The sequence below is a fragment of the Littorina saxatilis genome, linkage group LG3, assembly GCF_037325665.1.
Source record: "Littorina saxatilis isolate snail1 linkage group LG3, US_GU_Lsax_2.0, whole genome shotgun sequence".
Taxonomy (NCBI): domain Eukaryota; kingdom Metazoa; phylum Mollusca; class Gastropoda; order Littorinimorpha; family Littorinidae; genus Littorina; species Littorina saxatilis.
The window spans coordinates 50,904,154-50,929,605 of NC_090247.1; the positions used below are offsets into that span (position 1 = coordinate 50,904,154).

The 25,452-nt window shown below is 41.3% G+C and overlaps 2 protein-coding genes across 3 annotated transcripts in view; both read left to right on the forward strand.

Annotated features, from left to right (window-relative positions):
• The window catches only part of LOC138962591 (polyphosphoinositide phosphatase-like), a 50,125-nt gene extending 46,036 nt beyond the window's left edge, over positions 1–4,089 (forward strand). The window contains exon 24 of one of the 2 annotated variants that reach the window (XM_070334462.1): positions 1,365–4,089. In XM_070334462.1, coding sequence (XP_070190563.1) covers positions 1,365–1,542 — 178 coding nt within the window. In that variant the 3' untranslated portion in view covers positions 1,543–4,089. The remainder of the gene's footprint in view (positions 1–1,364) is intronic. The other variant, XM_070334463.1, reaches the window with a different exon arrangement.
• Positions 4,090–5,835: 1,746 nt separating this feature from the next.
• The window catches only part of LOC138962592 (E3 ubiquitin-protein ligase listerin-like), a 31,096-nt gene continuing 11,479 nt past the window's right edge, over positions 5,836–25,452 (forward strand). Inside the window, exons 1-18 of the mRNA XM_070334464.1 lie at positions 5,836–6,029; positions 6,571–6,771; positions 7,588–7,686; positions 8,039–8,269; positions 8,742–8,794; positions 9,162–9,345; positions 9,698–9,871; positions 10,434–10,624; positions 12,422–12,566; positions 13,044–13,778; positions 14,401–14,623; positions 18,656–18,810; positions 19,222–19,303; positions 19,792–19,945; positions 22,160–22,343; positions 22,990–23,271; positions 24,661–24,773; positions 25,224–25,325. Coding sequence (XP_070190565.1) covers positions 5,988–6,029; positions 6,571–6,771; positions 7,588–7,686; positions 8,039–8,269; positions 8,742–8,794; positions 9,162–9,345; positions 9,698–9,871; positions 10,434–10,624; positions 12,422–12,566; positions 13,044–13,778; positions 14,401–14,623; positions 18,656–18,810; positions 19,222–19,303; positions 19,792–19,945; positions 22,160–22,343; positions 22,990–23,271; positions 24,661–24,773; positions 25,224–25,325 — 3,350 coding nt within the window. The 5' untranslated portion in view covers positions 5,836–5,987. The remainder of the gene's footprint in view (positions 6,030–6,570; positions 6,772–7,587; positions 7,687–8,038; positions 8,270–8,741; positions 8,795–9,161; positions 9,346–9,697; positions 9,872–10,433; positions 10,625–12,421; positions 12,567–13,043; positions 13,779–14,400; positions 14,624–18,655; positions 18,811–19,221; positions 19,304–19,791; positions 19,946–22,159; positions 22,344–22,989; positions 23,272–24,660; positions 24,774–25,223; positions 25,326–25,452) is intronic.

The window sequence follows — 25,452 nt, forward strand, 5'->3', positions numbered from 1 at the left end:
AACGATTGTAGAGAAAGTTGTATTTGTTGATCTTTATCGTTGTGTGTTTATAAAGTTATACACTATATATAGACAGTTAAAATTAGTGTTTGGTAGTGTTGCTTAAAGCTGACTTCACAGTTTTCACTGTTCTGCAAATTAAACATTTTGTCTTGAACATGTTTTTAGAGAGAAGGTACAGTATTTTAAGCAACACTCTGCTGTGTCTTGGTGTTGATAATCAAAAACATCTCTACTTTGTTTATACATCTCAACTACGTTTTGTGCTAAAATGAAAACAGAAGTGTCAAAGATTTAATTTAATTTGACTTTAATTTAATTTAATTCTCTATTTTTGTATGAACTCAAATGTTTAGTGTTCTTAGTATGTCTTGCTAAGCTAAGTTCTATTTAATCAGAGTATGTTTGCGTGTGCTTATACTTAGTGATCTTGTAAAGCGCATAGTGCTTTTAGTTATGCGCTATAGAAATCTCCTTAATAAATAAATAAATAAATAAAGATGACAAATTTAAATATGTACTGTGTCTGTGTGTTTTTACATTTAGTCAAGTTTTGACTAAATGTTTTAACATAGAGGGGGAATCGAGACGAGGGTCGTGGTGTATGTGTGTGTGTGTGTGTGTCTGTCTGTCTGTCTGTGCGTGTGTGTGTGTAGAGCGATTCAGACTAAACTACTGGACCGATCTTTATGACATTTTACGTGAGAGTTCCTGGGAATGATATCCCCGGACGTTTTTTTCTTTTTTTCGATGTCTTTGATGACGTCATATCCAGCTTTTTGTAAAAGTTGAGGCGGCACTGTCACACCCTCATTTTTCAATCAAATTGATTGAAATTTTGGCCAAGCAATCTTCGACGAAGGCCGGACTTCGGTATTGCATTTCAGCTTGGTGGCTTAAAAATTAATTGATGACTTTGGTCATTAAAAATCTGAAAATTGTAAAAAAAAAAAAATTTGTATATATCGATCTAAATTTACGTTCATCTTATTCTGCATCATTTTCTGATTCCAAAAACATATAAATATGTTATATTTGGATTAAAAACAAGCTCTGAAAATTAAAATTATAAAAATTATGATCAAAATTAAATTTTCGAAATCAATTTAAAAACACTTTCATTTTAATCCTTGTCGGTTCCTGATTCCAAAAACATGATTAAAAACACGCTCAGAAAGTTAAAACGAAGAGAGGTACAGTAAAGCGTGCTATAAAGCACAGCGCAACCGCTACTGCGCCAAACAGGCTCGTCACTTTTACTGCCTTTTGCACTAGCGGCGGACTACGTTCAGTTTCATTCTGTGAGTTCCACAGCTTGACTAAATGTAGTAATTTCGCCCTACGCGACTTGTTTTTTCTTCTAGCTATCCCATCAGTGGCTTTAAGATGGACAGCACCTTTGGAGTGGAACCCCCTCCTGTCAGCCTACATTCGCAAGACATCTACAAGGCGTACGTTAGCCGGGGTCGGCACGGAGCGGGCCCGCCCACTGAACATGATCGTCACACCTACGTCAAGTACATGCAGATGAAGTACATGTAGACTGGACTGGTGTAAGCAGGCAGCTCAGAGAGTTCATTTCTTTTTGTGTTTGTTATCTGGATTGACTGACATTCCCTGTGGAGACAAGGTTTAGGTCTTCTTGGAGAAAATTAACCAGGGGGTAGATCATTAGACTTGTGATCCTAAGGTCACCGGTTCGAATCCAGGCCAGGGCGGACACGGGTCAACTTAATGTGCAGGTTCAGAGACGGTATTCATGTCCCACCCCTGTGTCACCACAGTGGCACGTAAAAGACCTTGGTCATTCTGCCATAAGTGCGGGTGGCTGATTACACCTAAACATGCATACACCTGTTTATCTCATCTAACGTTGGGGTAACAACCGGGAACATATGTCCCGAATGGTTTCACCGTGAGGGTGTAAAACAACGTTATCATCAGGTCTTAACATAATCTTTTTGTCGCATGATACTCAGTTGCTCATATGCCTCCCAACTACAGCAGATGAATAACGTTTGTTACAACTACAGCAAGAACAGTTAAAACCAATGCTTGAAAAAGTCGTGAGATATGCCTTGAAGTGCAATATGGTGGCTTCATTTCTTGATCTAGTTCGGCTTTGCCTCTGTAAAACATTTGAGGTTCAAGTACATGTACCACCGTGAAGTAGACTGTCCAATGTGATATGTGCAATAGTCTGGTTTCTACTATATTTTATTTTCATTTTGCATATCGGTTTGTTACATTTCATCTTGACCTTGGTAAATGTATGTTGATATTTTCTATCAGAACTTGAGTGGACACATTTTGTCTTGAACAAAAAAGGCACCATTGCTGTGGTATTTTGATTACCATTATACATGTATTTTGATGTCATGTTTGTTGAAGATTTTTTTTAGACAAATATTCAAGAATGAATGGAGGCTGTTGCTGCGTGCTGCATCATTTGAATGTCTTACTGAATGGCCATGAACTATTAATAAATTGTATGGTAGTCAAACTGAAACAAACAGGCAATATCTGCCATGTCCAAACACTTTGATTTTATGTCAAAAGTGCTATATATGTCTACATGTACATGTACTTTACATACCAGAATTTAACACATTTGTAGTTGACATTAGACTGTTTGATTGTACTCCTGAAAAAGACAGATTTATGTGAGAAAAAAAATCTTGCTTTCACCAACATTCCAGATTACTCTACTATGATTTTCCTTGTTCGTGTCTGAAGCAATTTGAACTAGCCTGCTGTTTCACCAGTGCAATTTACATGTTTTCATCAATGTCCTTGTTAATTTACTTTTGATAAGTTTCCATTTAACACTCGGTGTGTGTGCTCTGTGTTTGCATTCAAGTGTACATGCTTTGTGTGTGTGTGTGTGTGTGTGTGTGTGTGTGTGTGTGTGTGTGTGTGTGTGTGAGAGAGATAGTGTGTGTGAGATAGAGTGTGTGTATATGTTTGTGTGTGTAAAAAGGGAGGGAGGGGGAATGTGTGTGTGTGTGTACAAGGATGTATTTCCATTGCCTTAGATGTGTTTTTGAACAGTAATTCGCCACTCTTATCTATTTCAATATAAGCAATCATTTGAAATTTGTTTCATATGCTGACTTTCATTGGAAGCAAGCATGTAAATGGTGTTGACTTAACGAAGCTGGGGCAGAAAGTATAGTGGCAAGAAAGATTGACCATTCCACTGTGTCATTGTAATTCTTGTCAGGTGGGCCAGTGCACCATGTGTTTTTTTACTTGAATGTTTTATTTTGTTTGAATGTTATTGTATGAAAGAAATGAATAAACAATGACAAATAATAGTCACTTTTTGTATTTTGGGTTGCTGGTTTTTGTTTTACGCGACAAAAACAGTCAGACTACGGACAAAAGTGGAGTACAGGGAGGATATGATATTTTAGCAGATATGACTGTCACACTTCCAACTATTGTTTTATTTTATCCTTCTGGGTATGCTCTAGGGGATTACGAAGCAGATTTAGATTATTGTATTTATATCTGGAGTTAGGGACACTTCTTAGCTACAACCGTCGTAGGGTAACCCCTGCAAAATTATTTTTTGAAATAATCTGGTTATGACTGTAATACAATTGCAAAAAAATCTGTTTGTAATCTCCTAGAATATCATATTCTGCACAAACTGCACAAACAAATATTGCTCTAGCTTCATTACAGCCAGAGAAATCGCAACCACCAAGAAGCAACTGCCGCAAAAAGGGCTGACATGAGAAAAACGACGTTGAAGATAGAACTATTCAAATATTGTCTTTATTGACACATAAATATGACACTTTTGACAAAAACACTGCCACACATGCATTATAGGTATGTTATGGAACCATAATCTGCAAAAATATATTAAAAAAAAGCTTTTTGAACAATTTGATCCATTTTGCACTGGCCCACCTGCCCTTAATTGGTAGTTATGAAGTTAACAAGTTTGATTGTGTCCTTTAGATTTATATGCATGAATGAAATGTACCCAGTTGAATAAATTGCATAAATGTAATTGACTGTGATACAAGTGTCATTCAATAAATATTGGTATCTTGACTTCTTTTTGTTGACTGTCCTTTGTTTTGATGGAAGTATGTACAATAGGTACCGTAGATGTTTTGTTTGGGATATGTACAGGGTATTTTTTTACCAGTGTTTTGCCTGCCATATGCTTGTCACCTAGCTGTCCTTTATTTTGTCTTGTCCTTCACTTTTTCAGAACAATTTGTCTTGCTCTCAAGAAGCACACACAAACATGCATAGTGAGCACACACACACACACACACACACACACACACACACACACACACACACACACACACACACACACACATAAATAGGCCAATATGTATCAGGGGCGGATCACATCATTTTAAAGGGAGGTTTTCCAAATTTTTTGGGGGGACACTTCGATAACGCAAGGGTGCGAAGCGTTCAAACCTCCTAGGGGGGTCCGGGGGCAAGTATTACACCTTTCAAAAAGTACATTTAAGAAGACAAATTTGGATTAAAAGAAGGACAATTGACCGATCTGGTGCAACCTGAGCCATCAAATTACCCAACTACTTTCCATAACCGTCACTTAGAAGACAAAGGCCGGCGGTCCGGGGACATGCCCCCCGGAATTTATTTAATAAAAATCAAGAAAAATTGAGCAATCTGGTACAATCTGAGCCATCAGTTTTTCTTTATTTTAAAATTTATTTATTTCTTCTTTTGATTTTTCTCTGTGTATTTTATTTTATGTTTTTAGGATGGGGGGGGGGGGGGGGGTACGGAAGCCCCGAACCCCACCCCCACCCCCCCACCCCCCCTGGATCCGCCTCTGTGTATAACTGAGTAAGAATAAACATGCCATCATCGCCAACATTTTTTCTCAGACATAAAATTACAAGTACATTTCCGGTCACCTCTCTGCCCCCCCCCCCCCCCCCAGTTTTTCTCTCTAACTCTCTTTCTCTCATACACCACACACACACACACAAACACACACACAATCATATAATTTACGACTGTTTTCCTGCATTTCAGTATGATTTCCAGTGAATGTTTTGGAAAAGGCCGAGGCTGGAGGTCCGGCGAGCCGGATCCTGAGCCTGGGGGCTCAAGCACCGGCGAGTCGGTGTTCGAGCCCCCAGGCTCAGGATCCGGTGTCACGATTTCATCTTTCGCCTGTGTACATATTTCCCCCTCGATAGATACTCAAGACTGAAATGTTGTTTCCTGGTAAAATTAAGAAGTGACATTATTTATGGACGAAAAGCATGTCAGTTTCTTGCATGTGAAGAAAATTGGTGGTGAAATTTAATCGATTTCACCCCCAAAATCGATTTTTTCGAAAACGTGTACCGAGTGGTTACGTTCCTTGAGTAAGAAGGGAAACATTTGAGGATGAATCAAATTTCAAGTTAAATAAAAAAAAATTGTTTGGACAAATTTGGCCCCATGAATGTAAGGTACACGAAGGGTGTTTTTTTGTTCAGTGTAGAGTTTATACTAGATCAGGGATCATTTTAATATAGGTCTATGACTAGATCAACGAGGCCGAGAATCGAAATATCAACCCGAGCGACTCCGTTCAGAAAACAGTAGGATGGAGAGTACAATGTTGACTTGTTCAACTTTGTTGAGGTTTACGGTTAGTCTTTGTTGCTTTCGTTATTTTAAACTAGTAATCATGAAACACAAGTATGTGCACAAACATATTAATACGAACTGAAAACGTGTGGTGGGGAGAACTTGTGACAACATTGTTGAACCATACTTTTGGGGACGACAGTTGAAACAAGTGTCCTCATTGGCTGAGCGTCACCCGGAAGTACATAGCTGAGGTCACAACGTGGATACCCAAAACTACAAGATTGCATGATCAAGGAACAACATTAACAGACGGTGAAATTAAAGACCAAAATATTGCTCGACTGAGCATATTATCATCCTTTTCTCACCGTATTTGAACCTGTAGGTAATCTACAATGCCTGGAGGGAAGGGAAACCGAACCAAAGGAAATGTCAAGGTAGATTTTGCTTTCGTTTCGATTGTAACTTGTAAGAGAGTGAAAGAGCTTTAAACTTGAGACCATTGCCAATATATTCTTGGTTTTGATCTGTATGGTTAGAATACTTACAGAACAGAAGATAGAATGTGTTAACAATTGAAGAGCCTTGCTAGATAATGACATAACATTTCTTTTTTTTTTTGCTCACTGAAAATGAAAATATGGAATAGTGTTTGTTTGGAATCGTATCTATTTGAAGGGGTATAGTTTCACTTTCACAAAAGTGAAATATAAATGCAGATGAATTTTCGTGAGACTGCAAGGCTTTTGAGCCCACAAAAAAGAATCCTGATACTCGATTAGTCAGATGATTATTATATGACTATATGAGTTTATGACACTGACAGTAAATCCACTTGACCAAAACACCTACAAGTAGCTGAACTTATTACTTGTACTGTACAAAAATGTTTAAGCGTTTGGCAAACTGGAGATTTGTGTCTGCGTAGACCTACACTTAGCCAGACTTATAAATTGTACAACTTATTTATTATTTCAGCCTTCAAGCAGTAGTCGGGCAGCAGAGTTGCTGACACAGTCGGGGGGAGGAGCGGGGTTCATCGGCTTTGGAGGACTGGGTGGGGCCGGAGCCTACGTTCCTGCCAGCCAAGCGTTCGATGAAGAGGACACCTGTCTTGACAGTGACTTCAGGGTGGTCATGAGAAAACTGACCAAACGAGATGCTACCACCAAGATCAAAGTAACGAATACCTTTTGTAGCTGGCCGGATGGGTGCTGTATGATTTCTCAGTCTTCAGGCCTGGGAATGATACGCCTTTCGTCGTAAATACGACAAAGTCCTTTTCTAATTGTGTAAGAAAAGAGCCTCCGTGTGCCCTTAAAAATGCTTAAAACGCAACATTTTCCCGTCAGTACGCCCAAACCACTTTTACTCATTCCCAGGCCTGAGTCTTGGTAGTTTCTTTGACAATGCAGAAAGTTTTTGATAACCAAATGCTAGATGATTTTTACTGTCTTTCATTTTGTGAGAATATTAGTAGGAAAAGCATTCAAGGAGTATTTGATATGGTGGTAAAACTAGGATGTAAGGACACCTGTGGGACGAGCCAAAAGTGTCTGCAAATTATACTACAGATGTCCTTTCGTGACAGTGAGAGGTGTCCTCTCATCAGAGGGACCTCACATCACAGGTTCCACTATACTTCGTTATGATTAAGTTGACAGCTTGGTGTACAGAAACTGAGGCAATAGCTAGATGTTGCTTTCAGGTTTAGGAAATAAAGAAAACAAAAATGGAATTTTTATTTAAAGACAAACGGAATATTCCCTGGCAGTAATATGTCAACTTCATGGTCTTTGTAGTGGAAGGGACATGCAAGTAATTATGAGAAAATCAAAAGAACAAGATTATTTCAGGGTTGAGGTTTACAGCTATTGCAGAGAGAGAGAAAAGAGAGAGAGAATGCGTCTGTGTGTCATTGAGTGTATGTGTGACAGGGATGGAAGGAGATATCTAGTTTATGACAGTAAAATATTGAGTGCCATCTTTTTTCAGGCTCTTGGAGAGTTCAGTGTACTGTGCAAAGAGAAAGACGAGAACACTCTACAAGCTGTTCTGCCATTCTGGCCTCGCCTTTTCAACAAAATGGCCATTGTGAGTTTAGTTTTTGTCATTGATTGCTTTGTGAATATATATAAAAGAAAAGTTAAAATTGTTAAGACCTAGGTGGGCTCCTTTTTGGTTGCTATCAGTATTGATCAGAAATAGAGTGTTAAGTTCACATTTTGCATTTATTTTATGTGAGGGTGAATATTTCTCTGTGTTGAAATTTCATCACTTACTGAAAGAGGTCCAACAGAAAAGAATGTCTGTGATGGATGTAGGGTTTTATGTTTACGAGTTCTAAAATTCTGTATATTTTTTGTTCAAAGAATCTGAAAAAGTAACTCTCTTTTTTATTCCTAGTTTATGGGTTTTTTATGTGTGTGTTGTTTTATTTGTCCAGGATACTGATCCAAAAGTGAGAGAGTGTACGCAGAATGCCATGGCAACCCTAGTGAGCCGAGTGCGTCGTAACCTGGCTCCGTACCTGAAAAATGTGATGGGGGCTTGGATCCTGAGCCGGAATGACACATATCCCACTGTAGCGTCTGCTGCAAACAAGTCTTTTAACGCTGCCTTTCCTCCCGACAAACAGGAGAACGCCATTGTCTTCTGCAAACAAGCCGTTCTGGAGGTAAGTAGAACAGTTTATGGGATTGTGCTAGCAGTTGGGGAATGTGTGTGTGTGTGATTGCATGGATGTTTGTGTGTGGGTGGATACTTGCTTTGTGGTGTGTGTGGTCATGCAGTTTTGCAGGTCAGGTTTAAAAATTGAGTGAGTAAATTGTGTGGCGTTGGCAGTTGGCAAGATGCCGGTACTTCTTTCCAATTGCGGAAAACTTTTAATGCTATTTCAGCAGATGTGCTGAACTTTTTTCAGGGTAAGGGGAAAGGTGACGCCAAGGGCTACCTTGCCTTCCAAAAATTGTCAAACTTGTATGGCCAATTCGGCAAATTGGCAGAAGAAAATATCACAGAAACATCTCTGGAAAGTTGGAAAATAAGCATGGCAATGATTACAAGATGTGCTCTTCTGTTTCATGTGTCTAACAGGTGTTGTGATGGAAATAAATAAATAATGCTTTAATCCTTTGTTTTGTTTGCAGTATTTGATCGACAACTTGCTGAACCAGACAGCCTCCACTCTCAGTGACCCAAAGTAAGTAAAATGTCATTGTTATGTGATACTGGACCACAGTTCTGAAATTCTGCTTTTCAACACAGATTACACAATAACAGATGAAACAAATTAAATTAGCATAATTCATTTTGTTAAATGTAACAGAGAGCGAGGGTGGACATAGCTTTAACCCTTTTGCTGCCTGTAGGACGTCAACTGACAAACGGAGAAAAACTGGGTGCAACCTATCTGGGTTGGAACAAGCGGCGGGATAGGCAGTCCAACCCTGCAGCTGCGTACCACCCATTTGACTAGCATCCAGTTTAGCTTCATGCACCTCCGTCCTGGTCCTGCGAAGCATGTTTAATATGCTGCTGTCAAACATTTAAAAAAAAAATGTTTGCAGGACAACAGAGAAAGAGGAGATGGAGGCAAAGCTGATGAGGGTCCAGTGTGCTAGCATGATGGGATTGCGACAGCTTCTGCTGGCTCTGCCATCAGCTCAGATAGACGATGGTCTCAAGGGTCACCTCAGGGCGCTGTTGAATGATGGGAAATTCTGGAACCTCTCAAAGTCACCGCAGCTTTGGGTATGAATCGAAAGTTGACATTTTGATCTGTTCTGTGAAAGATGTTGATTTTTTCATGATCTTGAATTAGCACACCTTTGAGGTGGAATTTTTATGGTGAAAGAAAGTATAGCCAGATGTGTGAATTTGTGTGAATTTATCTATGCCGTAATGTTGGGATTTAAGGGGAAAGAAAGTATTTGCTCGAAGAAAATGCACCTGAACTTTAGAAATAATCTTTGTGAATGTCATTCTGCTTTTTTTTCAAGAACCTGCCATAACCTCTGAACCCCAGATAACTCTTTGTGTAGTTGTCATTGCTGAAGCATCTAGGACAGTAGCATAATACGATCTCTGTTTGTCATTGTTCAAGGTTCGCAGTGGAATGTTCTGGTTCCTGGGAGGTCTGTGCCAAGTGGTGCCTGACGTTGCCGGGGAGTTTGTACGCAAGATGAGTCCACTGGTCCTGGGAAGCGTCGACATCTTGGAGCCAGGCCTTACAGGGGCTGTGTGGGATGCTGTTCTGTCTTTGGTCAAGTTTGTTCCTGTGAGTATGTCTTTGGGTCAGGGGGTGCTGAAAACCATAATTTTCATAATTCAAGTGCCTGGAGCCAATTGCTGGGACTTGCACTATAGAAAAGTTATTTATTATTACATGTATTACTATTATTAATTTTCAACTTTGCTCACTAGACAAGTGGTGCAGTCAAATTCAAGGTCTTCTAGATTTCTTACTGGCCCATCAGCGAGAAGTGTTCTAAGAAAACTAAACTCGAGTACAGACCAAAATTCAGAATAAAGTTAGAAAACTAAAGTTTAAAGGTCATCCATTAGACAAGCTGGTAGCAATTCTGGACTAGTCCACCATCAATTTCAGTCTTTGCTGGAAGACAAACCGGTTGTTCTTTTTTCAGCACCCTTGCAAGCTGTATTCTTCAGTGGAGCTATTAAATCATGTAAAATAAACAAACAAACAAACAAACTAGTACTTTGTGTCAGGAGGTGGAACCTAGCAAGTCTGAACTTTTTTTAATAATTCCATAAAAATGCACATTATGTGTAAAAAAAAAAAATAATCACGAGCTTCACTGTTATCACTTTTGTTGCAGGCATGCTGGGAGAATATAAACTGGCAGAAGGCATTCTGGCCCAAACTGAAAAATCTGCTGGAGAATGGTTGCCAGGGTAACGCTGCTAGCGTGGCTCCCAACCTTCTCCCACTGCTGAGTTGCGTTCCCATGGAAACGGCTGGTGGAGCTACTTTGTTCTTCCCAAAACTTCTGGAACACTTCAAACAGGGGTTAGGAGCTTTTTGGTCAAATAATGTGTGTGTGTTTGACTTTGTGTGTTGGTGTATGCATATGACTGTGTGTCTGTTTGTCTTGTCTGCCCTTTTTTCTTGTGCCTTCCCTGTTTACCCAAGATTGCAAGATGTTATTCAGCCTAGTGTGTTCAAGGAATACAGCTTGGCAGTGATGAATCACTCTTTGACCACGTCAGCAAGCCAACGCATAATTCAAAGCACAATTCCCCAATTAATCCCTCCCTTTGACTATGGCTTTCCATAATTCTGCCTGTCAGAGTGTACAGTGGAACCCATCACAAGGACCCCCCTCTCTAACGACTACCCCGCCACAACGACCCTTTTTTTTTTAACCGATGTGTTTCCTTATATAGTTGTCACCAGTGTAGCGACCACCCCGCTTTAACGTCGAAGGACCGACCTAACAGCTTGTGTAACGACTTTGTCAGACTAAGCCAAGACTCTCAGTCAGCGTAACACATCACTGACAAACCGGTTATAACCAGTTATAACCGTCTTGCATAAGCAAAGGCACTAAACCGCTGAGAGGTGTGATGGTTGGGTGGGCTGAGTAAACATCACAAACCAATCATCGAGAAAACAAACTCACGTGACCAACATACACCGTTCAACTCGGTCAGAATAGACAGTCTTTGGACAGAAGAGCAGTGGAGATCGACATGGCGTCTACAAATAAAATAAAATATTTAACTTTCGAAAATCGAGTGAATGTTGTGAACAGACACAAAAAGGGAGAAACTGCCATCGCGATTGCAAGAAGTCTTGATGTTGGAAAATCGCAAATTCAAAGAATTATCCAAGACAAAGAAAACATTCTGAAAAGGTGCGAAAGTGGTGACAATGCCGATCGAATGCGATCAAAGCGGTAGAAGACAACATACTTTGACGTAAATGAAAAGGTTTGGGATTGGTTCCTGGCTGCCAGAAAAAAGAATTTTCCGATCTGCGTGTGCGGCGAGATCAAAAGCAGGTCCATTGTGATAGCTGGGTGGCCTTGTTTATAGACACTGACCTTCTTCCCAGGGGTCATTGACCCAGTTTTAGCTATGAGAGGTGGTTCCCCTTTCATATCTGAGAGAGGAAACACTTCCTGCTCCCGGGTCAGTGACCGAGTTTAACCTATGGGGAGTTTAACCTATGGGGCGGTCTCTTTGATGTCTTGAGAGGAAACTTGGCCAGGGTAGTACATGCACCAGAACTGGTGGACACCATGGACAATGTCAAACATGAAATCAAAGCAGTTTGCTTGAGGAAACGGTCGTCAGCAACTCAAACTTCTCTGTTTTCTTTTTTTTAAGAAAATCTGACTTTCTTTGTGGCCCCCTGACCCCGCCCCCTCCCTCTGTAAGGACCCCCCCTCTAAAAGGACCGATTTTTGTCAACATTTTCAAGGTCGCTAGAGAGGGGTTCCACTGTATCAGCCTGTCCATTAGAGTAAGCCTATACAGTCAGGTATAGTGGTAGGATTTGATTTGTTTGCTAAACTTGCCAGAATCATTGTAGAAATGTTGGCAATTTTCTGTAGTTTAAGGGAGCCTTTAGTGTTACTTTTATTCCTTCGTGAACAAAGATTGGCATATCTGCTAATATGCTGTGTTTTGTTTTGTGTATAAATATGTGATTTGAAAGAAGTTTTGGCATTTTGCTGACAGCTTACACAAAACGACATCCCTGTCCAGTGAAGTTACATCAGATCAATGGTTCGTTTACAGATTACCAGAATATTTGTCAGCGTTGACTTATTTATTCATTTTTATCTGATTTATTTTTCAGTTTTGCCCAAGACAGTGTGGCCAACAGCCCCTCTGAAAGCAATGCCTGGGCCAGAGCCTTCGTGGAATGTTTGCAGTTTGCCTTCAGGCAGATTGGCACTGATGCTTCTTCTGCTGAAATTCTTCAGTCCATCTTGCTGGATCAGGTCAGTCTGAGGCACTAACAAAGGGAAATATTTCAAATCACTGCATATCAGAACTATTTTTACTTTTGATAGAGGTGTGCACTGCATAAAGCATGAGTGAATGTGGCTGTGGCAGAAGCTTGAATTGTGGCAATTTGTTAATTGTTTGGGCTTGCGGTATGCTTGAAGAATATTGAGGTCTGAACCAAGGAATAGTAATAATCATGCCATAGTACTGGTGGCTTCAAAAACTTTTGAGGCAGAATTTTTATTCATATACATTTTTTGATAAATAAGTTAGAATTATAGTAGTGTATATGACTTATATGCAAGATGCAGATGACTCCTTCCAAACACTATTTCTTTACTAACAATTTGTGTATGGGGTTTTCATGCATGTGTTATTTTTAGCACCTGATCTTTGTGGCATAATTTGTATGTATGTTTGATTTTTGTTCTCTGTTGTAATATGTATTGTTTTTTATGTATCCCTTACAGATGATTCCAGTTGTGGAGGCTTCGCTGTTCGACCCAAAGCCAACGCTGTCTCGTTCACACCTCTTCCCTTCCGTGTCTGCTTTTTTGAGAACTCTGGAATCCAACACAAAATCTTCCAAGTTGGTTCAAGCATTCTGGGCCCAGCTTTCAGATGACATTGTGGGAATGTTTGAAACCGTCGGCTCTGGAGGAAAACAGAGTTTAAGACCCGACAGGCTTGTGTCATTCATCAGAGCTTTGCTGAATCCCAAAGATGCTTCAGCTCTCAGCGGAGCAAAAAGCGAGAGAGTGAAGTTTGCTGAGGAGGAGAGGAAACCGGAAGCTAGGGTCCCCATTTCGAAGGAGGTTGAAGTATCAGAAGTGATGAACAGTTTTGTGAAGAAGATGGTGGTGCACTCTCACAAGCTGTATCAACAGGATCGCTCCTGCGTCCACCTGAAGCTTTTCGTAGACTTGGCGAACCTGTACTTCCCAGAGGACATCGCAGCTTTTGTGCTTCAGTCTCTGCAGAGTGACAAAGAAACAGGGGCAGGGGATCAAACTCTAGGGCCAAGGGAGAGCAGTCAGAGCGCTCACAGCAGTGTGATAGACAGAGTGGTGCTGCCTGTTTTGGGAGGGAAGGTGGAGGGGGAGAACGCGGAAGAGATTGTGGACCACACCATCACCTTGCTGTTTGCCTGTCTGCCGTACCTCTCTGAGCAAAGCAGCACTGATGTTTGGGACAATGTGCTGCAGGTTAGTACAAATTGGGTAGGAAGTATATGTGTTAAAAGTGCCTTGGAGAATGAGGAACATATTGAATGAGGAACATATTGGCTTGCGGCAATCATTCTTTTTTTGAGGATGAAAGTCGTTTTTTTCATTTCAATGCTTGTTATTCTCTCAGGTGCCAGGAGATTGGTTCCGTATAACTCTCACTTACTCTTGTTGCACATGTCATGCATTTTAAAGTTTTTATGTCCCTTTGTTTCTCACTCTCAGATCTAAAAATAGCTCTCTGCTTCATTTGATTATGATTTTCAGTACAAATTGGGTAGGAAGTTGCTGTTTAGAAAATTGGCATTACGGGAGTGTACTGGATGGGGATGAGAGTGTGTGTGTTTAGGGGATGGGTAGGGGCTGGCAGATGGTATGGAACATGAATATACTCTGCAGTTTGTTAAAAAGACCTGGGGGATTGTTGGGGGAGGTGGGGGTGCTTGTGGCTTGGTGTGTATGCACTCAAGTTTGCTATGGTGGTTATAACTGAATATGCACTCAAAGTCTTGCCCCAATCAGAAATTGATATGCTTTTTATTGCATTTATGTATGTCTTCAGTTTTCATGGATCATCATGATCAGTTTGACATTTTTGCAGACAGTCAACAGCACAAACGCACTGTGCAGCTTGATAGAAAGAGCTTTGGAGAAGAGGAAAATCATGCTGCAAGTGTCAAAGTGGCTCGGCTCCCCTCACCTTCACTCCCGACTCTGTGGCCTTGTTGCTATGGTGACCACACAGCATTCCGTCAAGCAACCATCAGAGCTTGAGCAGGGCTGGAGGGTTATCTGCCTTGTGCTTTCTGCCAATGATGATAATGGTGAGAATGTTTTGTCCAGGTTTGGAAAAGAATCTGAAGATTTGACCTTTTGAAATAGGTTTATTTGGTACAGCAATTTTTGAAGTATTTGCACTGGACCAATATTTTTAGTGAAGATGTCGCAGATGGAGAGATATATATATATATACGACTTGTGTCTGTGTGTCTGTGTATCTGTGTATTTGTGTATTTGTGTATTCGCCATGCACGGCCAAAGTTCTCGATGGATCTGCTTCAAATTTGGTGGGCTTATTCAGAGAGACCCCGGACACAACCTCATCGATGAGATATTTCAACACGTGCTCTCATCGCGCAGCGCTGAACCGATTTTGGTTCCACCTCAGCTATTTTGGTTCCACCTCAGCTACCCGGGCCCCCATACCGACACACCGAAGCCAAAGTTCTCGGTGGATCTTTTTCAAATTTGGACACCGTATTCAGCTACACCCCGGACACAATATCATCGATGAGATATTTCAACACGTGCTCTCAGCGCGCAGCGCTGAATCGATTTTGGTTTTTGTGTTCATTTCACCATTATAAGTAACTCTTCCTTATCTTCTCATATTCTCCAGGTTTTCAGCGTTTACCTCCCTTCCTTCGTAATGGTGCACTATAGTGTGAGTGGAGCGTCTTCGGATATTCCCGGCGTTCTGTTACTGTTACTATTTTTAGAAGGTCAACGCAGTGTCCAGAACGTAAATTGGACCCGTAAATTATCCTCACTGTAAAAGTGCAAAGGTCGAATCAATTTATAGCCACGCGAAAAATACACTGTCATCTATCTCTCTATAGATACGGCTTCTCTGTGTTTTTGTGTGTGTGTGTGTGTGTGTGTGTGTCTCTATGTGAGCAACACCTGTGCATTGTTCAGTTCTGTTTGTGATGTGGTCTGGCGGCTTTTGTGTAAATTTATGTACTGGCCTTCCTTTCAGAAGCCATAACTTGCTCAGTCCTGTTTGAGTGGAGTTCGCCTCCAAAGGTGATTAACACGGTTACATTCGTCGACAAGGATGGGACTCGATATGGTCAGGAATGGCATTATGGCCACTGAATCATTTTCGTGCTGTTCCCATTCCACGAATCTGGGAGGGACCTAAGCTTGGCGGGTCCATTGTTCGGACCCGGCAAAGCCGGCGTACGGCTCTAAGTACTTCTTCCCGGCGAAGCCGGCTACCCGGCGAAGCGGGTATTCATTCTAGTATATATATATATATCTATATATATATACGACTTGTGTCTGTCTGTCTGTCTGTGTGTGTGTGTGTGTGTGTGTTCGCGATGCACGGCCAAAGTTCTTGAAGGATCTGCTTCAAATTTGGTGGGCATATTCAGGTAGACCCCGGACACAACCTGGTCGATGAGAATTTTCAACACGTGCTCTCAGCGTGCAGCGCTGAACCGATTTTGGTTTTTCTGTTCATCTTCCCAGATCCATTCCCAGTAACTCTTCCTTATCTTCTCCAGTGTTTTGCGTTTATCTCCGTCAATCCATATTCCCGTTACTATTTTTAGAAGGTCACTGTCCACAACGGTTTCATCCCGGCGAAGCCGGATATTCCCGTTACTATTTTTAGAAAGTCACTGTCCACAATGCTTTCATCCCGGCAAAGCCGGGTATTCCTCTACTTCTTCACAGCGAAGCTGGGTATCATTCGGCTCTACTTCTTTCCGGCGAAGCCGGGTACCTGGCGAAGCGGGTATTCATTCTAGTAGATATATATATACTAGATGAATACCCGCTTCGCCGGGTATGGCTGCGCCGGGAAGAAGTTGAGCCGAATACCCGGCTGTGCTGGGGACCCGCCGGCGTACCGCACGAAGGAAGGGAGATAAACGCGGCTGAAAACACTGGAGAAGATAAGGAAGAGTTACTGGGAATGGATCCAGAGAAAAATCAAAATCGGTTCAGCACTGCGCGCTGAGAGCACGTGTTGAAATATCTCATCGATGAGGTTGTGTCTGGGGTGTAGCTGAATACGGTCTCCAAATTTGAAAAAGATCGACCGAGAACTTTGGCCGTGCATCGCGGACACACACACACACACACACACACACAGACACACAGACAGACACAAGTCGTATATATGTTACAGTCAAAACGGGAAATCAGTCATTACGGGTAATGACTAAAAGTTTTAGTCATTTCCGGAAATGACTGATTTGATCAGTCATTACCGGAATTGCCTAAAATCTTTAGGCATTACCCGTAAATGACTAAACTTTGTGAATATTTTTTACCCTTATTGCCTGACTGCTAGTTCATGTTCAGTCATTACTGGTAATGTCTAGAGCATATTTTTAGTCATTTACGGGTAATGACTAAAGATTTTAGGCATTTCCAGTAATGACTGATCAAAACCGTCATTTCCGGAAATGACTAAAAGGCGAGATAACAACACGTACACTCTTGCAACAAAACATGGGATTCTAAAAGGTTCGTATGAAAGGAGTGGGTTTGAACTATGTCCACAAAAACTCCTGGATACGGCAGACCTTAACTGTGACACAATCCTGAGCCTGCGAGAAACAGTTATTCGCGGATCACAGAGTGGTGGGCAGGGTTATATCAAGTGCAACTGTGCAGGAACAAAAAAGTGTCGCACTAACAGGTGCAAGTGCTACAAATCAAAGATAAAATGCAACAGTCGCTGCCACCAAAGCCTGAACTGCCACAACAAATGAAATGTGTGTGTGTGTGTGTGTGCGTGTGTGTGTGTGTGTGTGTGTGTGTGTGTGTGTGTGTGTGTGTGTGTGTGTGTGTGTGTGTGTGTGTGTGTGTGTGTGTGTATGTGTCATTTACTTCAATTTTCCATTGATTTATTCTATTTTACTCCAGATTTCTGTTCAATTTATCGAATGTGTATTTGTCATTACAGCGTCAAAGTGTGTGTTCAAGACGGTTTAGTTGCAAGGGGTATTGACAGGGGGAGGGAGAGAGAAAGAGAGAGAGAGAGAGAGACAGAGAGAGAGACAGACAGACAGGCAGAGAGAGAGACAAAGAGAGAGAGAGAGGCACAGACAGAGAGAGACACAGACAAAGACAGAGAGAGAGATAATTCCATTTTCTTTAAATTTCTGTTCATTTTATCTTTTCTTTATTCCAAATTTCTGTTCATTTTATCTAATGTGTATTTGAAATAAAAGATTGACAAATGTTTAACATCAGAGTTGCGAATAGATTGAGAGATTATGCGGTTCGGGGTTTGAGCGCTTTATGGCGAAGGGAGTGCGTTCTATATAGCATTTCTATTGGCCGATCTGAGAAGTACACGCATTTAGTGCGCGTTTTATAGCAATTGGCTTTCGCACACACGGGTGCAACCTTCGTGTCTACCACTCTGTGTGTTTTATAGCCTTTACAACCAAATAAATTTAATGTGTTTTTGCTTGATTTTTGAATTATTACTAAGTTTAATATTGACTTATGTTAAATATTGTATGGAAACACAATATCATGCATAATTGGATAAAAATTAGATGATTGTGGGGGAGCAAACTATATGAAGACTCACAATTTTTGTAATAATGGGATTCATCTCAGAACATTTAGTTCATGTTCAGTCATTACTGGTAATGTCTAGAGCATATTTTTAGTCATTTACGGGTAATGACTAAAGATTTTAGGCATTTCCAGTAATGACTGATCAAAACCGTCATTTCCGGAAATGACTAAAACTTTTAGTCATTACCCGTAATGACTGATTTCCCGTTTTGACTGTAACATATATATATATATGGATCAGAAGAAGCAAAATCAAACGGCTAAGGCCCTTGTTACGCTGTGCAGCTAGGCTGAATGTAAACAACTCATAATATCGTGTAGCAGATTGTATTGTTCGGTATCTGATAAATTACATTCAGCCAAAAGAACACTTCATGGTATTACTTTTTTCCAAATGTCAGCTTCACTCACTTTTCAAGTTATTGATGTTCAGAGTTGAGAAGCAAATGTTTGTCACAGGAACAGAGATACAAGCTAAGTAATTTTTGCTGAAGAAAAATAGTTGAAAATATTTTGTATTTTTCCAGAACCAGTGTTCCCTAGCAGCTGGATCGTAGACATTGTGAGCAGTGTTCACAAGGAACTGGTGACCCTGGGTTCACGCACGCTGGTGCCGGGAGAAGCCCAGATCGCCATTCAGTTTGTGGCCAGGGCCGCACTCACCTTCTTTCAGAACCTCAGGGTAAGAAGTATTTCACATTTCACTTTTTTTTTTTTTTTCTAGTCTGAAATAAGAACACTGCAGTTTGAAAAAGCGGGTGGTCAAAGGGAGGTAATTTTGTGAGGATGAGATCTTAGAGCAAGTGGGAATTTTCTTTTAGCCTGCAAAGGATGGATGGTGGGATTAAATTGACATGCATCCTCACTGGAGCAATTTTTAGTTACACTCACTTATCTTCGGATAGTTTTGCTTTGCTTTGTGTTTGGTTAGCAATGGACTGCATAATTGCAATATTTACATGCAAACATTGTAATTGTGCACTCTTCGCAAGAGACAAGGTTCAGGGTCCATGTAATTGGTAGAACATACAGTGGATTGTTTTTAAGCTTTTGTGTGCCGTGTACTTTTATTTTGCTTTCTTTATTTCTCCAGATGAGCCTTTGTCTGAGTGAGGGGCGTGATGTGATCGTAGCTTTGATGATGGCTGACCTAGACACCTGCTTCTCCACATCTGGTAAGTTATGAAAAATTAGGCATAATTTTTCCAGGTTAAGGATTATGGCATTTTGTTCATCACAATCTTAAAATATCAATGTCGTCGTGGAATTTTGGCGTACCTTGTTTTCAACAGCTTTTCTGTAGAAGGACAAAACTGATTATTTTTATCATGAAATAGTGTTTATATTCGTTCCTGGTATGGATAGAAAGGTAAAAGAATATTAAATCATGTATTGTCAATCGTATTTAAGAGAATATTTCTCATGAAGAATGATTTACTTAGTCAAAAGCACACAAAAATCTAAACCACCAAGAATTGAGTTGCGCCAAAATTCCATGACGACATCGATTTGCGTGTTGTGATCTCACTTCATTGGTGCTGATTCAGGAGATTGCCACGCAGACATTTAATCCCAAACCAACAAGGCGGGTATATATCTAATCATTTTAAACATGAGGATCGTCATGGTCTACAGCTTTGTCTAATGTCAGTGTGACTTTCAGGAGAAGCAGGCAGCATGCTGAGACAGTCTTGGACCACAGGGCTGGGTCTGGCAGTGAAGGAGACGGGCGGTCTGATACAGGAGGGAGGCATGCTGGCTTCAGCCTGTCTGATCGTGCGAGACACTGTCCTCACCAAGACAACTTCCATGGAACAGTGAGTTCTACTACTTGTGATTAGGCCAAGAAAGAAAAAAATTCAATGTGTCCGATTCCCCGTCCTTCCCTTTTTTGAAAATGACAAAACTCGATTTTGCAGACTTTACATTACAAGGAAAGTTAGTCTTCTCTCCGACATCCAGGGTTTACAGCTCGCACTTTTTTCTGGCTAATAAAAACTCACATGTGATGGTGTAAATAAAAAATAAACTTCAATCTAAACCCCAAAAAAGTAACCGATCTACCAATCCTAATTTTTGAGTTACTTGAGAAAAAGTGACTCTATGTTATCGGTCAGTGTTAGTCTGTCCGGGCCGGCCATCCGGCCGGCTGGCCGTAGACACCACCTTAACGTTGGACTTTTCTCGGAAACTATCAAAGCGATCGGGCTCATATTTTGTTTAGTCGTGACCTCCAATGACCTCTACACTTTAACGATGGTTTCGTTGACCTTTGACCTTTTTCAAGGTCACAGGTCAGCGTCAAAGGAAAAATTAGACATTTTATATCTTTGACAAAGTTCATTGGATGTGATTGAAACTTTGTAGGATTATTCTTTACATCAAAGTATTTACATCTGTAGCCTTTTACGAACGTTATCAGAAAAACAAGGGAGATAACTAGCCTTTTCTGTTCGGCAACACACAACTTAACGTTGGGCTTTTCTCGGAAACTATATGTGAACGTGACTCATTTTGTTGTGAATAGCAATTTCTTCCTGTCCATCTGATGCCTCATATAATATTCAGAACTGCGAAAGTGACTCGATCGAGCGTTTGCTCTTCTTGTTCTTGCATTGTCATCAGAAACAAAACTTTTTTTCTTCTTGGCCTTAGCAAAACTCCTTTCTTTTGTGCCAGGCTTGAAGAACGTTAGCGCATGAGTTTGAATGCGCTCTTACCCTATCTATTATTCTTTTCCCACGATTGGCACTCACCTCTTTATTGCATTGTAAGTTTCTGTGTTTATGTATATCCTGTTATTTACAGGGCCTAGCATTGTAAGCCGTTCGGGCGTACTTTACGCCGAAATAACATCTCCAGTACGCGGAACTCGATTTGGTGTACGCCGAAATGCAAAAACCTGTTATTCCCAAACGGTAAACCCAAACAGTCCCAGCTTTCGTTTTGTGCGCCGTTTGGTTCAATTCTCAATCGGGTTGACAGTTTGCTTGAGCACGCACTTCCTCTGGCATCGCGCGAGCATGCTTTGTGCCGGTGTTTTGTGGCTCTTGACTTGAAATAATGTCTTGAAGCGACATTGTCGAACGTGGTCAGCCATTCAGTGACAAAGAATCCAGGTATTCCTGGAAGTGGGAATGGCTGGATTTCATTCCGAAGGCGGAAGGCAAGTCAGAAGAAGTAATGTGCCGATACGGACTATGGCTCCGAAAGGTTGCTATTTCTGGCAAAGCATACTGTCAGTTTTGCCGGAAAGAAATATTTTACGCGAACAAGGGCTTCGCAAGGCCAAGCAGATCAAACTTGAATCTTTTTTTCAAAAAACAATAAGCCAAGAAGGATCATCTCACAACATCTGCTAAAGACATTTCCAGTGTGTAATTTTTTTTAACAACTTCAGTTTGTTCTCTGTGTATAGTTTTCAAAGGAGGGACACGCTTTATGCCTGAGACTGTGTATAGTTTTCAACAACTTTAAGACAAGGAGTGACATTGCTGACATTGAGTGACATTGTGTTTGTTTGAAGAAGGTAAGCACTTTTAGGCCAAATAACACAAGATTGTCAGTTTTCTTGTTTTCTGTCTGTGTTTTGCTTGTTGGTGAAGGCATAATTTATTTGCTCAATCTTCTTTGGGGGGGGGGGGGGGGGGGGGGTCATTTTAGGTAAGAAATCTCCAAAAAATCTTCAAATTCGGGGGGCAAAGCCCCCGAACCCCCACCGGGGGCCTCCTGCGGCCCCCAGACCCCCGCCTTTGTAAGCTGAACTCACTTTTTCCAATGCTAGGCCCTGTATTTACATGTTTCATGCATTTTCAAGGACTGTCACTGAGCTAATTTATGTTCATATGAGACACAGAACAACAAAGTATGTGGTAAAGTGTGTGGGATTCCCCAAGGACAATAAAATAGACAAAATAACCAAAATAAATTTTGAATTTGATAAGACAAAATAAGGTTGAGACTGATGTGACTGAAGTTGATGTGACTCCCCATTCACAAGTTTGACCACCTTGGTATGTTTTCTACTTCAGGTACAGAAAGGTCGTTGAAGTGACAGAAGCATTGTTGAAAACCACTCAGGATCATCTGCCGCAGGGAGATGGAGAGGAGGATGATGATGATGATGATGACTCTGAAAAGTGTAACCCAGTTCTGGTAGCATTGCTGTCAGAATTGGTTGTTCCCCTTCTCACATCTTCTACGTACAGTGACAAGGTAACATTTGGCATGCATAAATATTGAACTGTCCCGATAGTGAATAAAGAATGAGATCACATGAACTCACACGCACATGCGTGCACGCATACATACTCTCACTTGATCACGCACCATACTCTTGGGCAGTCGAGGAAAATTTTGTGTTCTGATGCAGTATTGGCATTAACCGGTAATTACCAGTATTTTACCAGTTGAAATGAGAAAATACTGGAAGAAAATTGGCTGCCAGTATTACCTACTGGTTGATTTTTAGAACTACCTTTTTTTTCGCTGGTAAAACAATAAAGCCAGTACTCTCAGCTGGACTCTTACTGATTCCAATGACCAGCCTACCGTTTTTTTCTGGACTGTTTGCATCATAAAAGTGTGCGTACCAGTTTGAAAAATTACTGACACCATCACTATGATGATGTGACAACTTTAGGCTCTCATTGATGGTAGAAAGTATGTGTCTTGAATATGATTGATATTTTTTGGTTCGGTAGGGCAGAGAACTTGAGGTTTGAAACAACAAAACACTCCTTTCCGAAGTATGCATTTAGAAACTAGAAATTTACATTTCTCAGTACAATAATTACTTTTTTAAAGCATTTCCTTGGACATACAATTTTTGAAACTATTTCTGCTATTTCGAATGTTACAGATTGTCCAGTTTCTCTGCCTGACTGGCCAGCTGCCTCTGACCACACTAGACTATCTTGCCGACCAAGGGGAAGATAACGCCGCCAGTATGACCACACTTGTCTTTTCCTCAATCTTCAATGTGCAACTCTTGTGCTACTGTCGCTCAGAGTTCAGGTTTGAGGCTGTAGACGCAGTTTCTGAGAAAGCAGAGGAATCGGAATGGACTGGAGCAGAAGATGTGATTCTCAATGCAGCTAAGGCTGTCTTTTTGGCCAACACCTGGCTGACAGTGGAAAGCAAGGTGAGATATACAGCGAAACCCCCCTCCCCCGTTCCCCCCCCCCCCCCTTTTCCCAGTTTAATACCTTCACCTTTAAAGACCATACTTTTTCAAAGTTTCAGTTTAACATTTCTGAATATTTACCTCCATTTGAAAACTCTTTACCTTTTAGGATTCGTCTTTCACATATTTTCAGAGGTCTTACATGAAGGGTTCTACTGTAGCAGGGTAGAGGTGATAGCGGTGGTGACATTATGCTGTTCTACTGTAGCAGGGTAGAGGTGATAGCGGTGGTGACATTATGCTGTGATGATGAAACGAAAGAGGTGTATGGTAAGTCAGATTTAGTTGATAGTTCTTAATGGTCTAATTTAACTCTTCTGATAGAATATGATGGATTTGGGAAAGAGATTACACAGACACACACAGGCAGGCAAACACACACGCACGCACATGTTCACACATATGGCCACCCCCACCCCAACACACAGCTACACACACACACACAAATAGACAGACACACACACACATGTACACTCACATACACAGGCAAACATGTATTAGCCTCCCCCCCCCCCACACACACACACACACCAGTGTATTTCATTTAGGCTAAGTCCACCCCGTGATCGGGAGGTCGTGGGTTCGAACCCCGGCCGGGTCATACCTAAGACTTTAAAATTGGCAATCTAGTGGCTGCTCCGCCTGGCGTCTGGCATTGTGGGGTTAGTGCTAGGACTAGTTGGTCCGGTGTCAGAATAATGTGACTGGGCGAGACATGAAGCCTGTGCTGCGACTTCTGTCTTGTGTGTTGCGCACGTTAAATGTCAAAGCAGCACCGCCCTGATATGGCCCTTCGTGGTCGGCTGGGGGTTAAGCAAACAAAAAACCCAAAAAATTTAGGCTAAGTCTGCTTACTTTGGCTCACTCGAGGTGACTGAATTGGAACAGTATCACTTCATTTTTGGCTCACGTAAGTGTAGCCTATGCGATCGTAACTTTGTCTGTCTCTGCGTGCGTGCGTATGTGCGTGCGTGCGTGCGTGCGTGTGGTAGAAACTCTAACATTTGAAGACGTCACATTACATTGACGTCACATTATGACGTAAGAGGGTTAGAAGTCACGCGAAGGAAGTACTGAAAGTCTCGGTCATTATTATTTTGAGCGGGCCGAGACTAGTTGGCAGTCGTGTCCCTGTAAGTAGGCTACATGCAGACAGACAGATCTAGATCTAGTGTCTCGCTTTCTTGCACAGTTTCACCTATGCTCTTTCTGTGTGTGTGTGTGTGTGTGTGTGTGTTGTGTGTGTGTGTGTGTGTGTGTGTGTGTGTGTGTGTGTGTGTGTGTGTGTGTTACTGTTTGTCGATTTCTTACGTGAGCCTTGATGGCTTCGCCTCTTGTTGTGTTCAGTTGTTGCCTGATTTGGTGTCTGCTGTCGAAGAGCTGACAAAAACAACGCACAGCTGTTTCTTGTCATCCCCCAGAAGTCTGCAGCAGCAAATCATGGATAAAGCTTTTGTGAGGTAAAACCAAGTGTGTTCAATATGTGTGTTAGATTGAACTAATTTTTCTGCAAAAACTTTGTAGCGAATTACCTGAAATTGAAACTGATGGCAAGAGGGGTACAGTTAACACACATGGGTTGTCATAGGTTAACAGGATTTCATTTTTCTAGCAGGCTTTTTCATTGCCAGTGTGTGTGTGTGTGTGTGTGTGTGTGTGTGTGTGTGTATGTGTGTGTGTGTGTGTGTGTGTGTGTGTGTGTGTGTGTGTGTGTGTGTGTGTGCTTGTGCAAGTATGTGTGTGTGTGTGTGTGTGTACAGAGCAAAGATACGTTGATACTGAACGTAATGTTGGGACCTAGACATTAGTGTTTGCGTTTTTCTTACAATAAGTTATGTTGTAATATCACTGTTGAGTTTTAAGTTCAAGGAGAAGGTAGCTCTTTCATCATTGATTTTTGTGTACTTCAGGATGACAGACGATGTGATGAGCGCCTTGGTTGTCGGGCACCTTGCACAGCTTCTGTCCACTCTGGGTAGCAGTGATGCAACTCACTTCCAGCAGGTGTATAGGTGAGCGTGTAAACATTATAAAGTCATGAAGAGAAAAAAAAGCGATGTTTCTGTTTATGGTGGCCAAGTTGCTCGGTTGGTAGAGCGTTAGGTTTGTGATTCGCGGGTCACAGCTAGGTTTGAATCT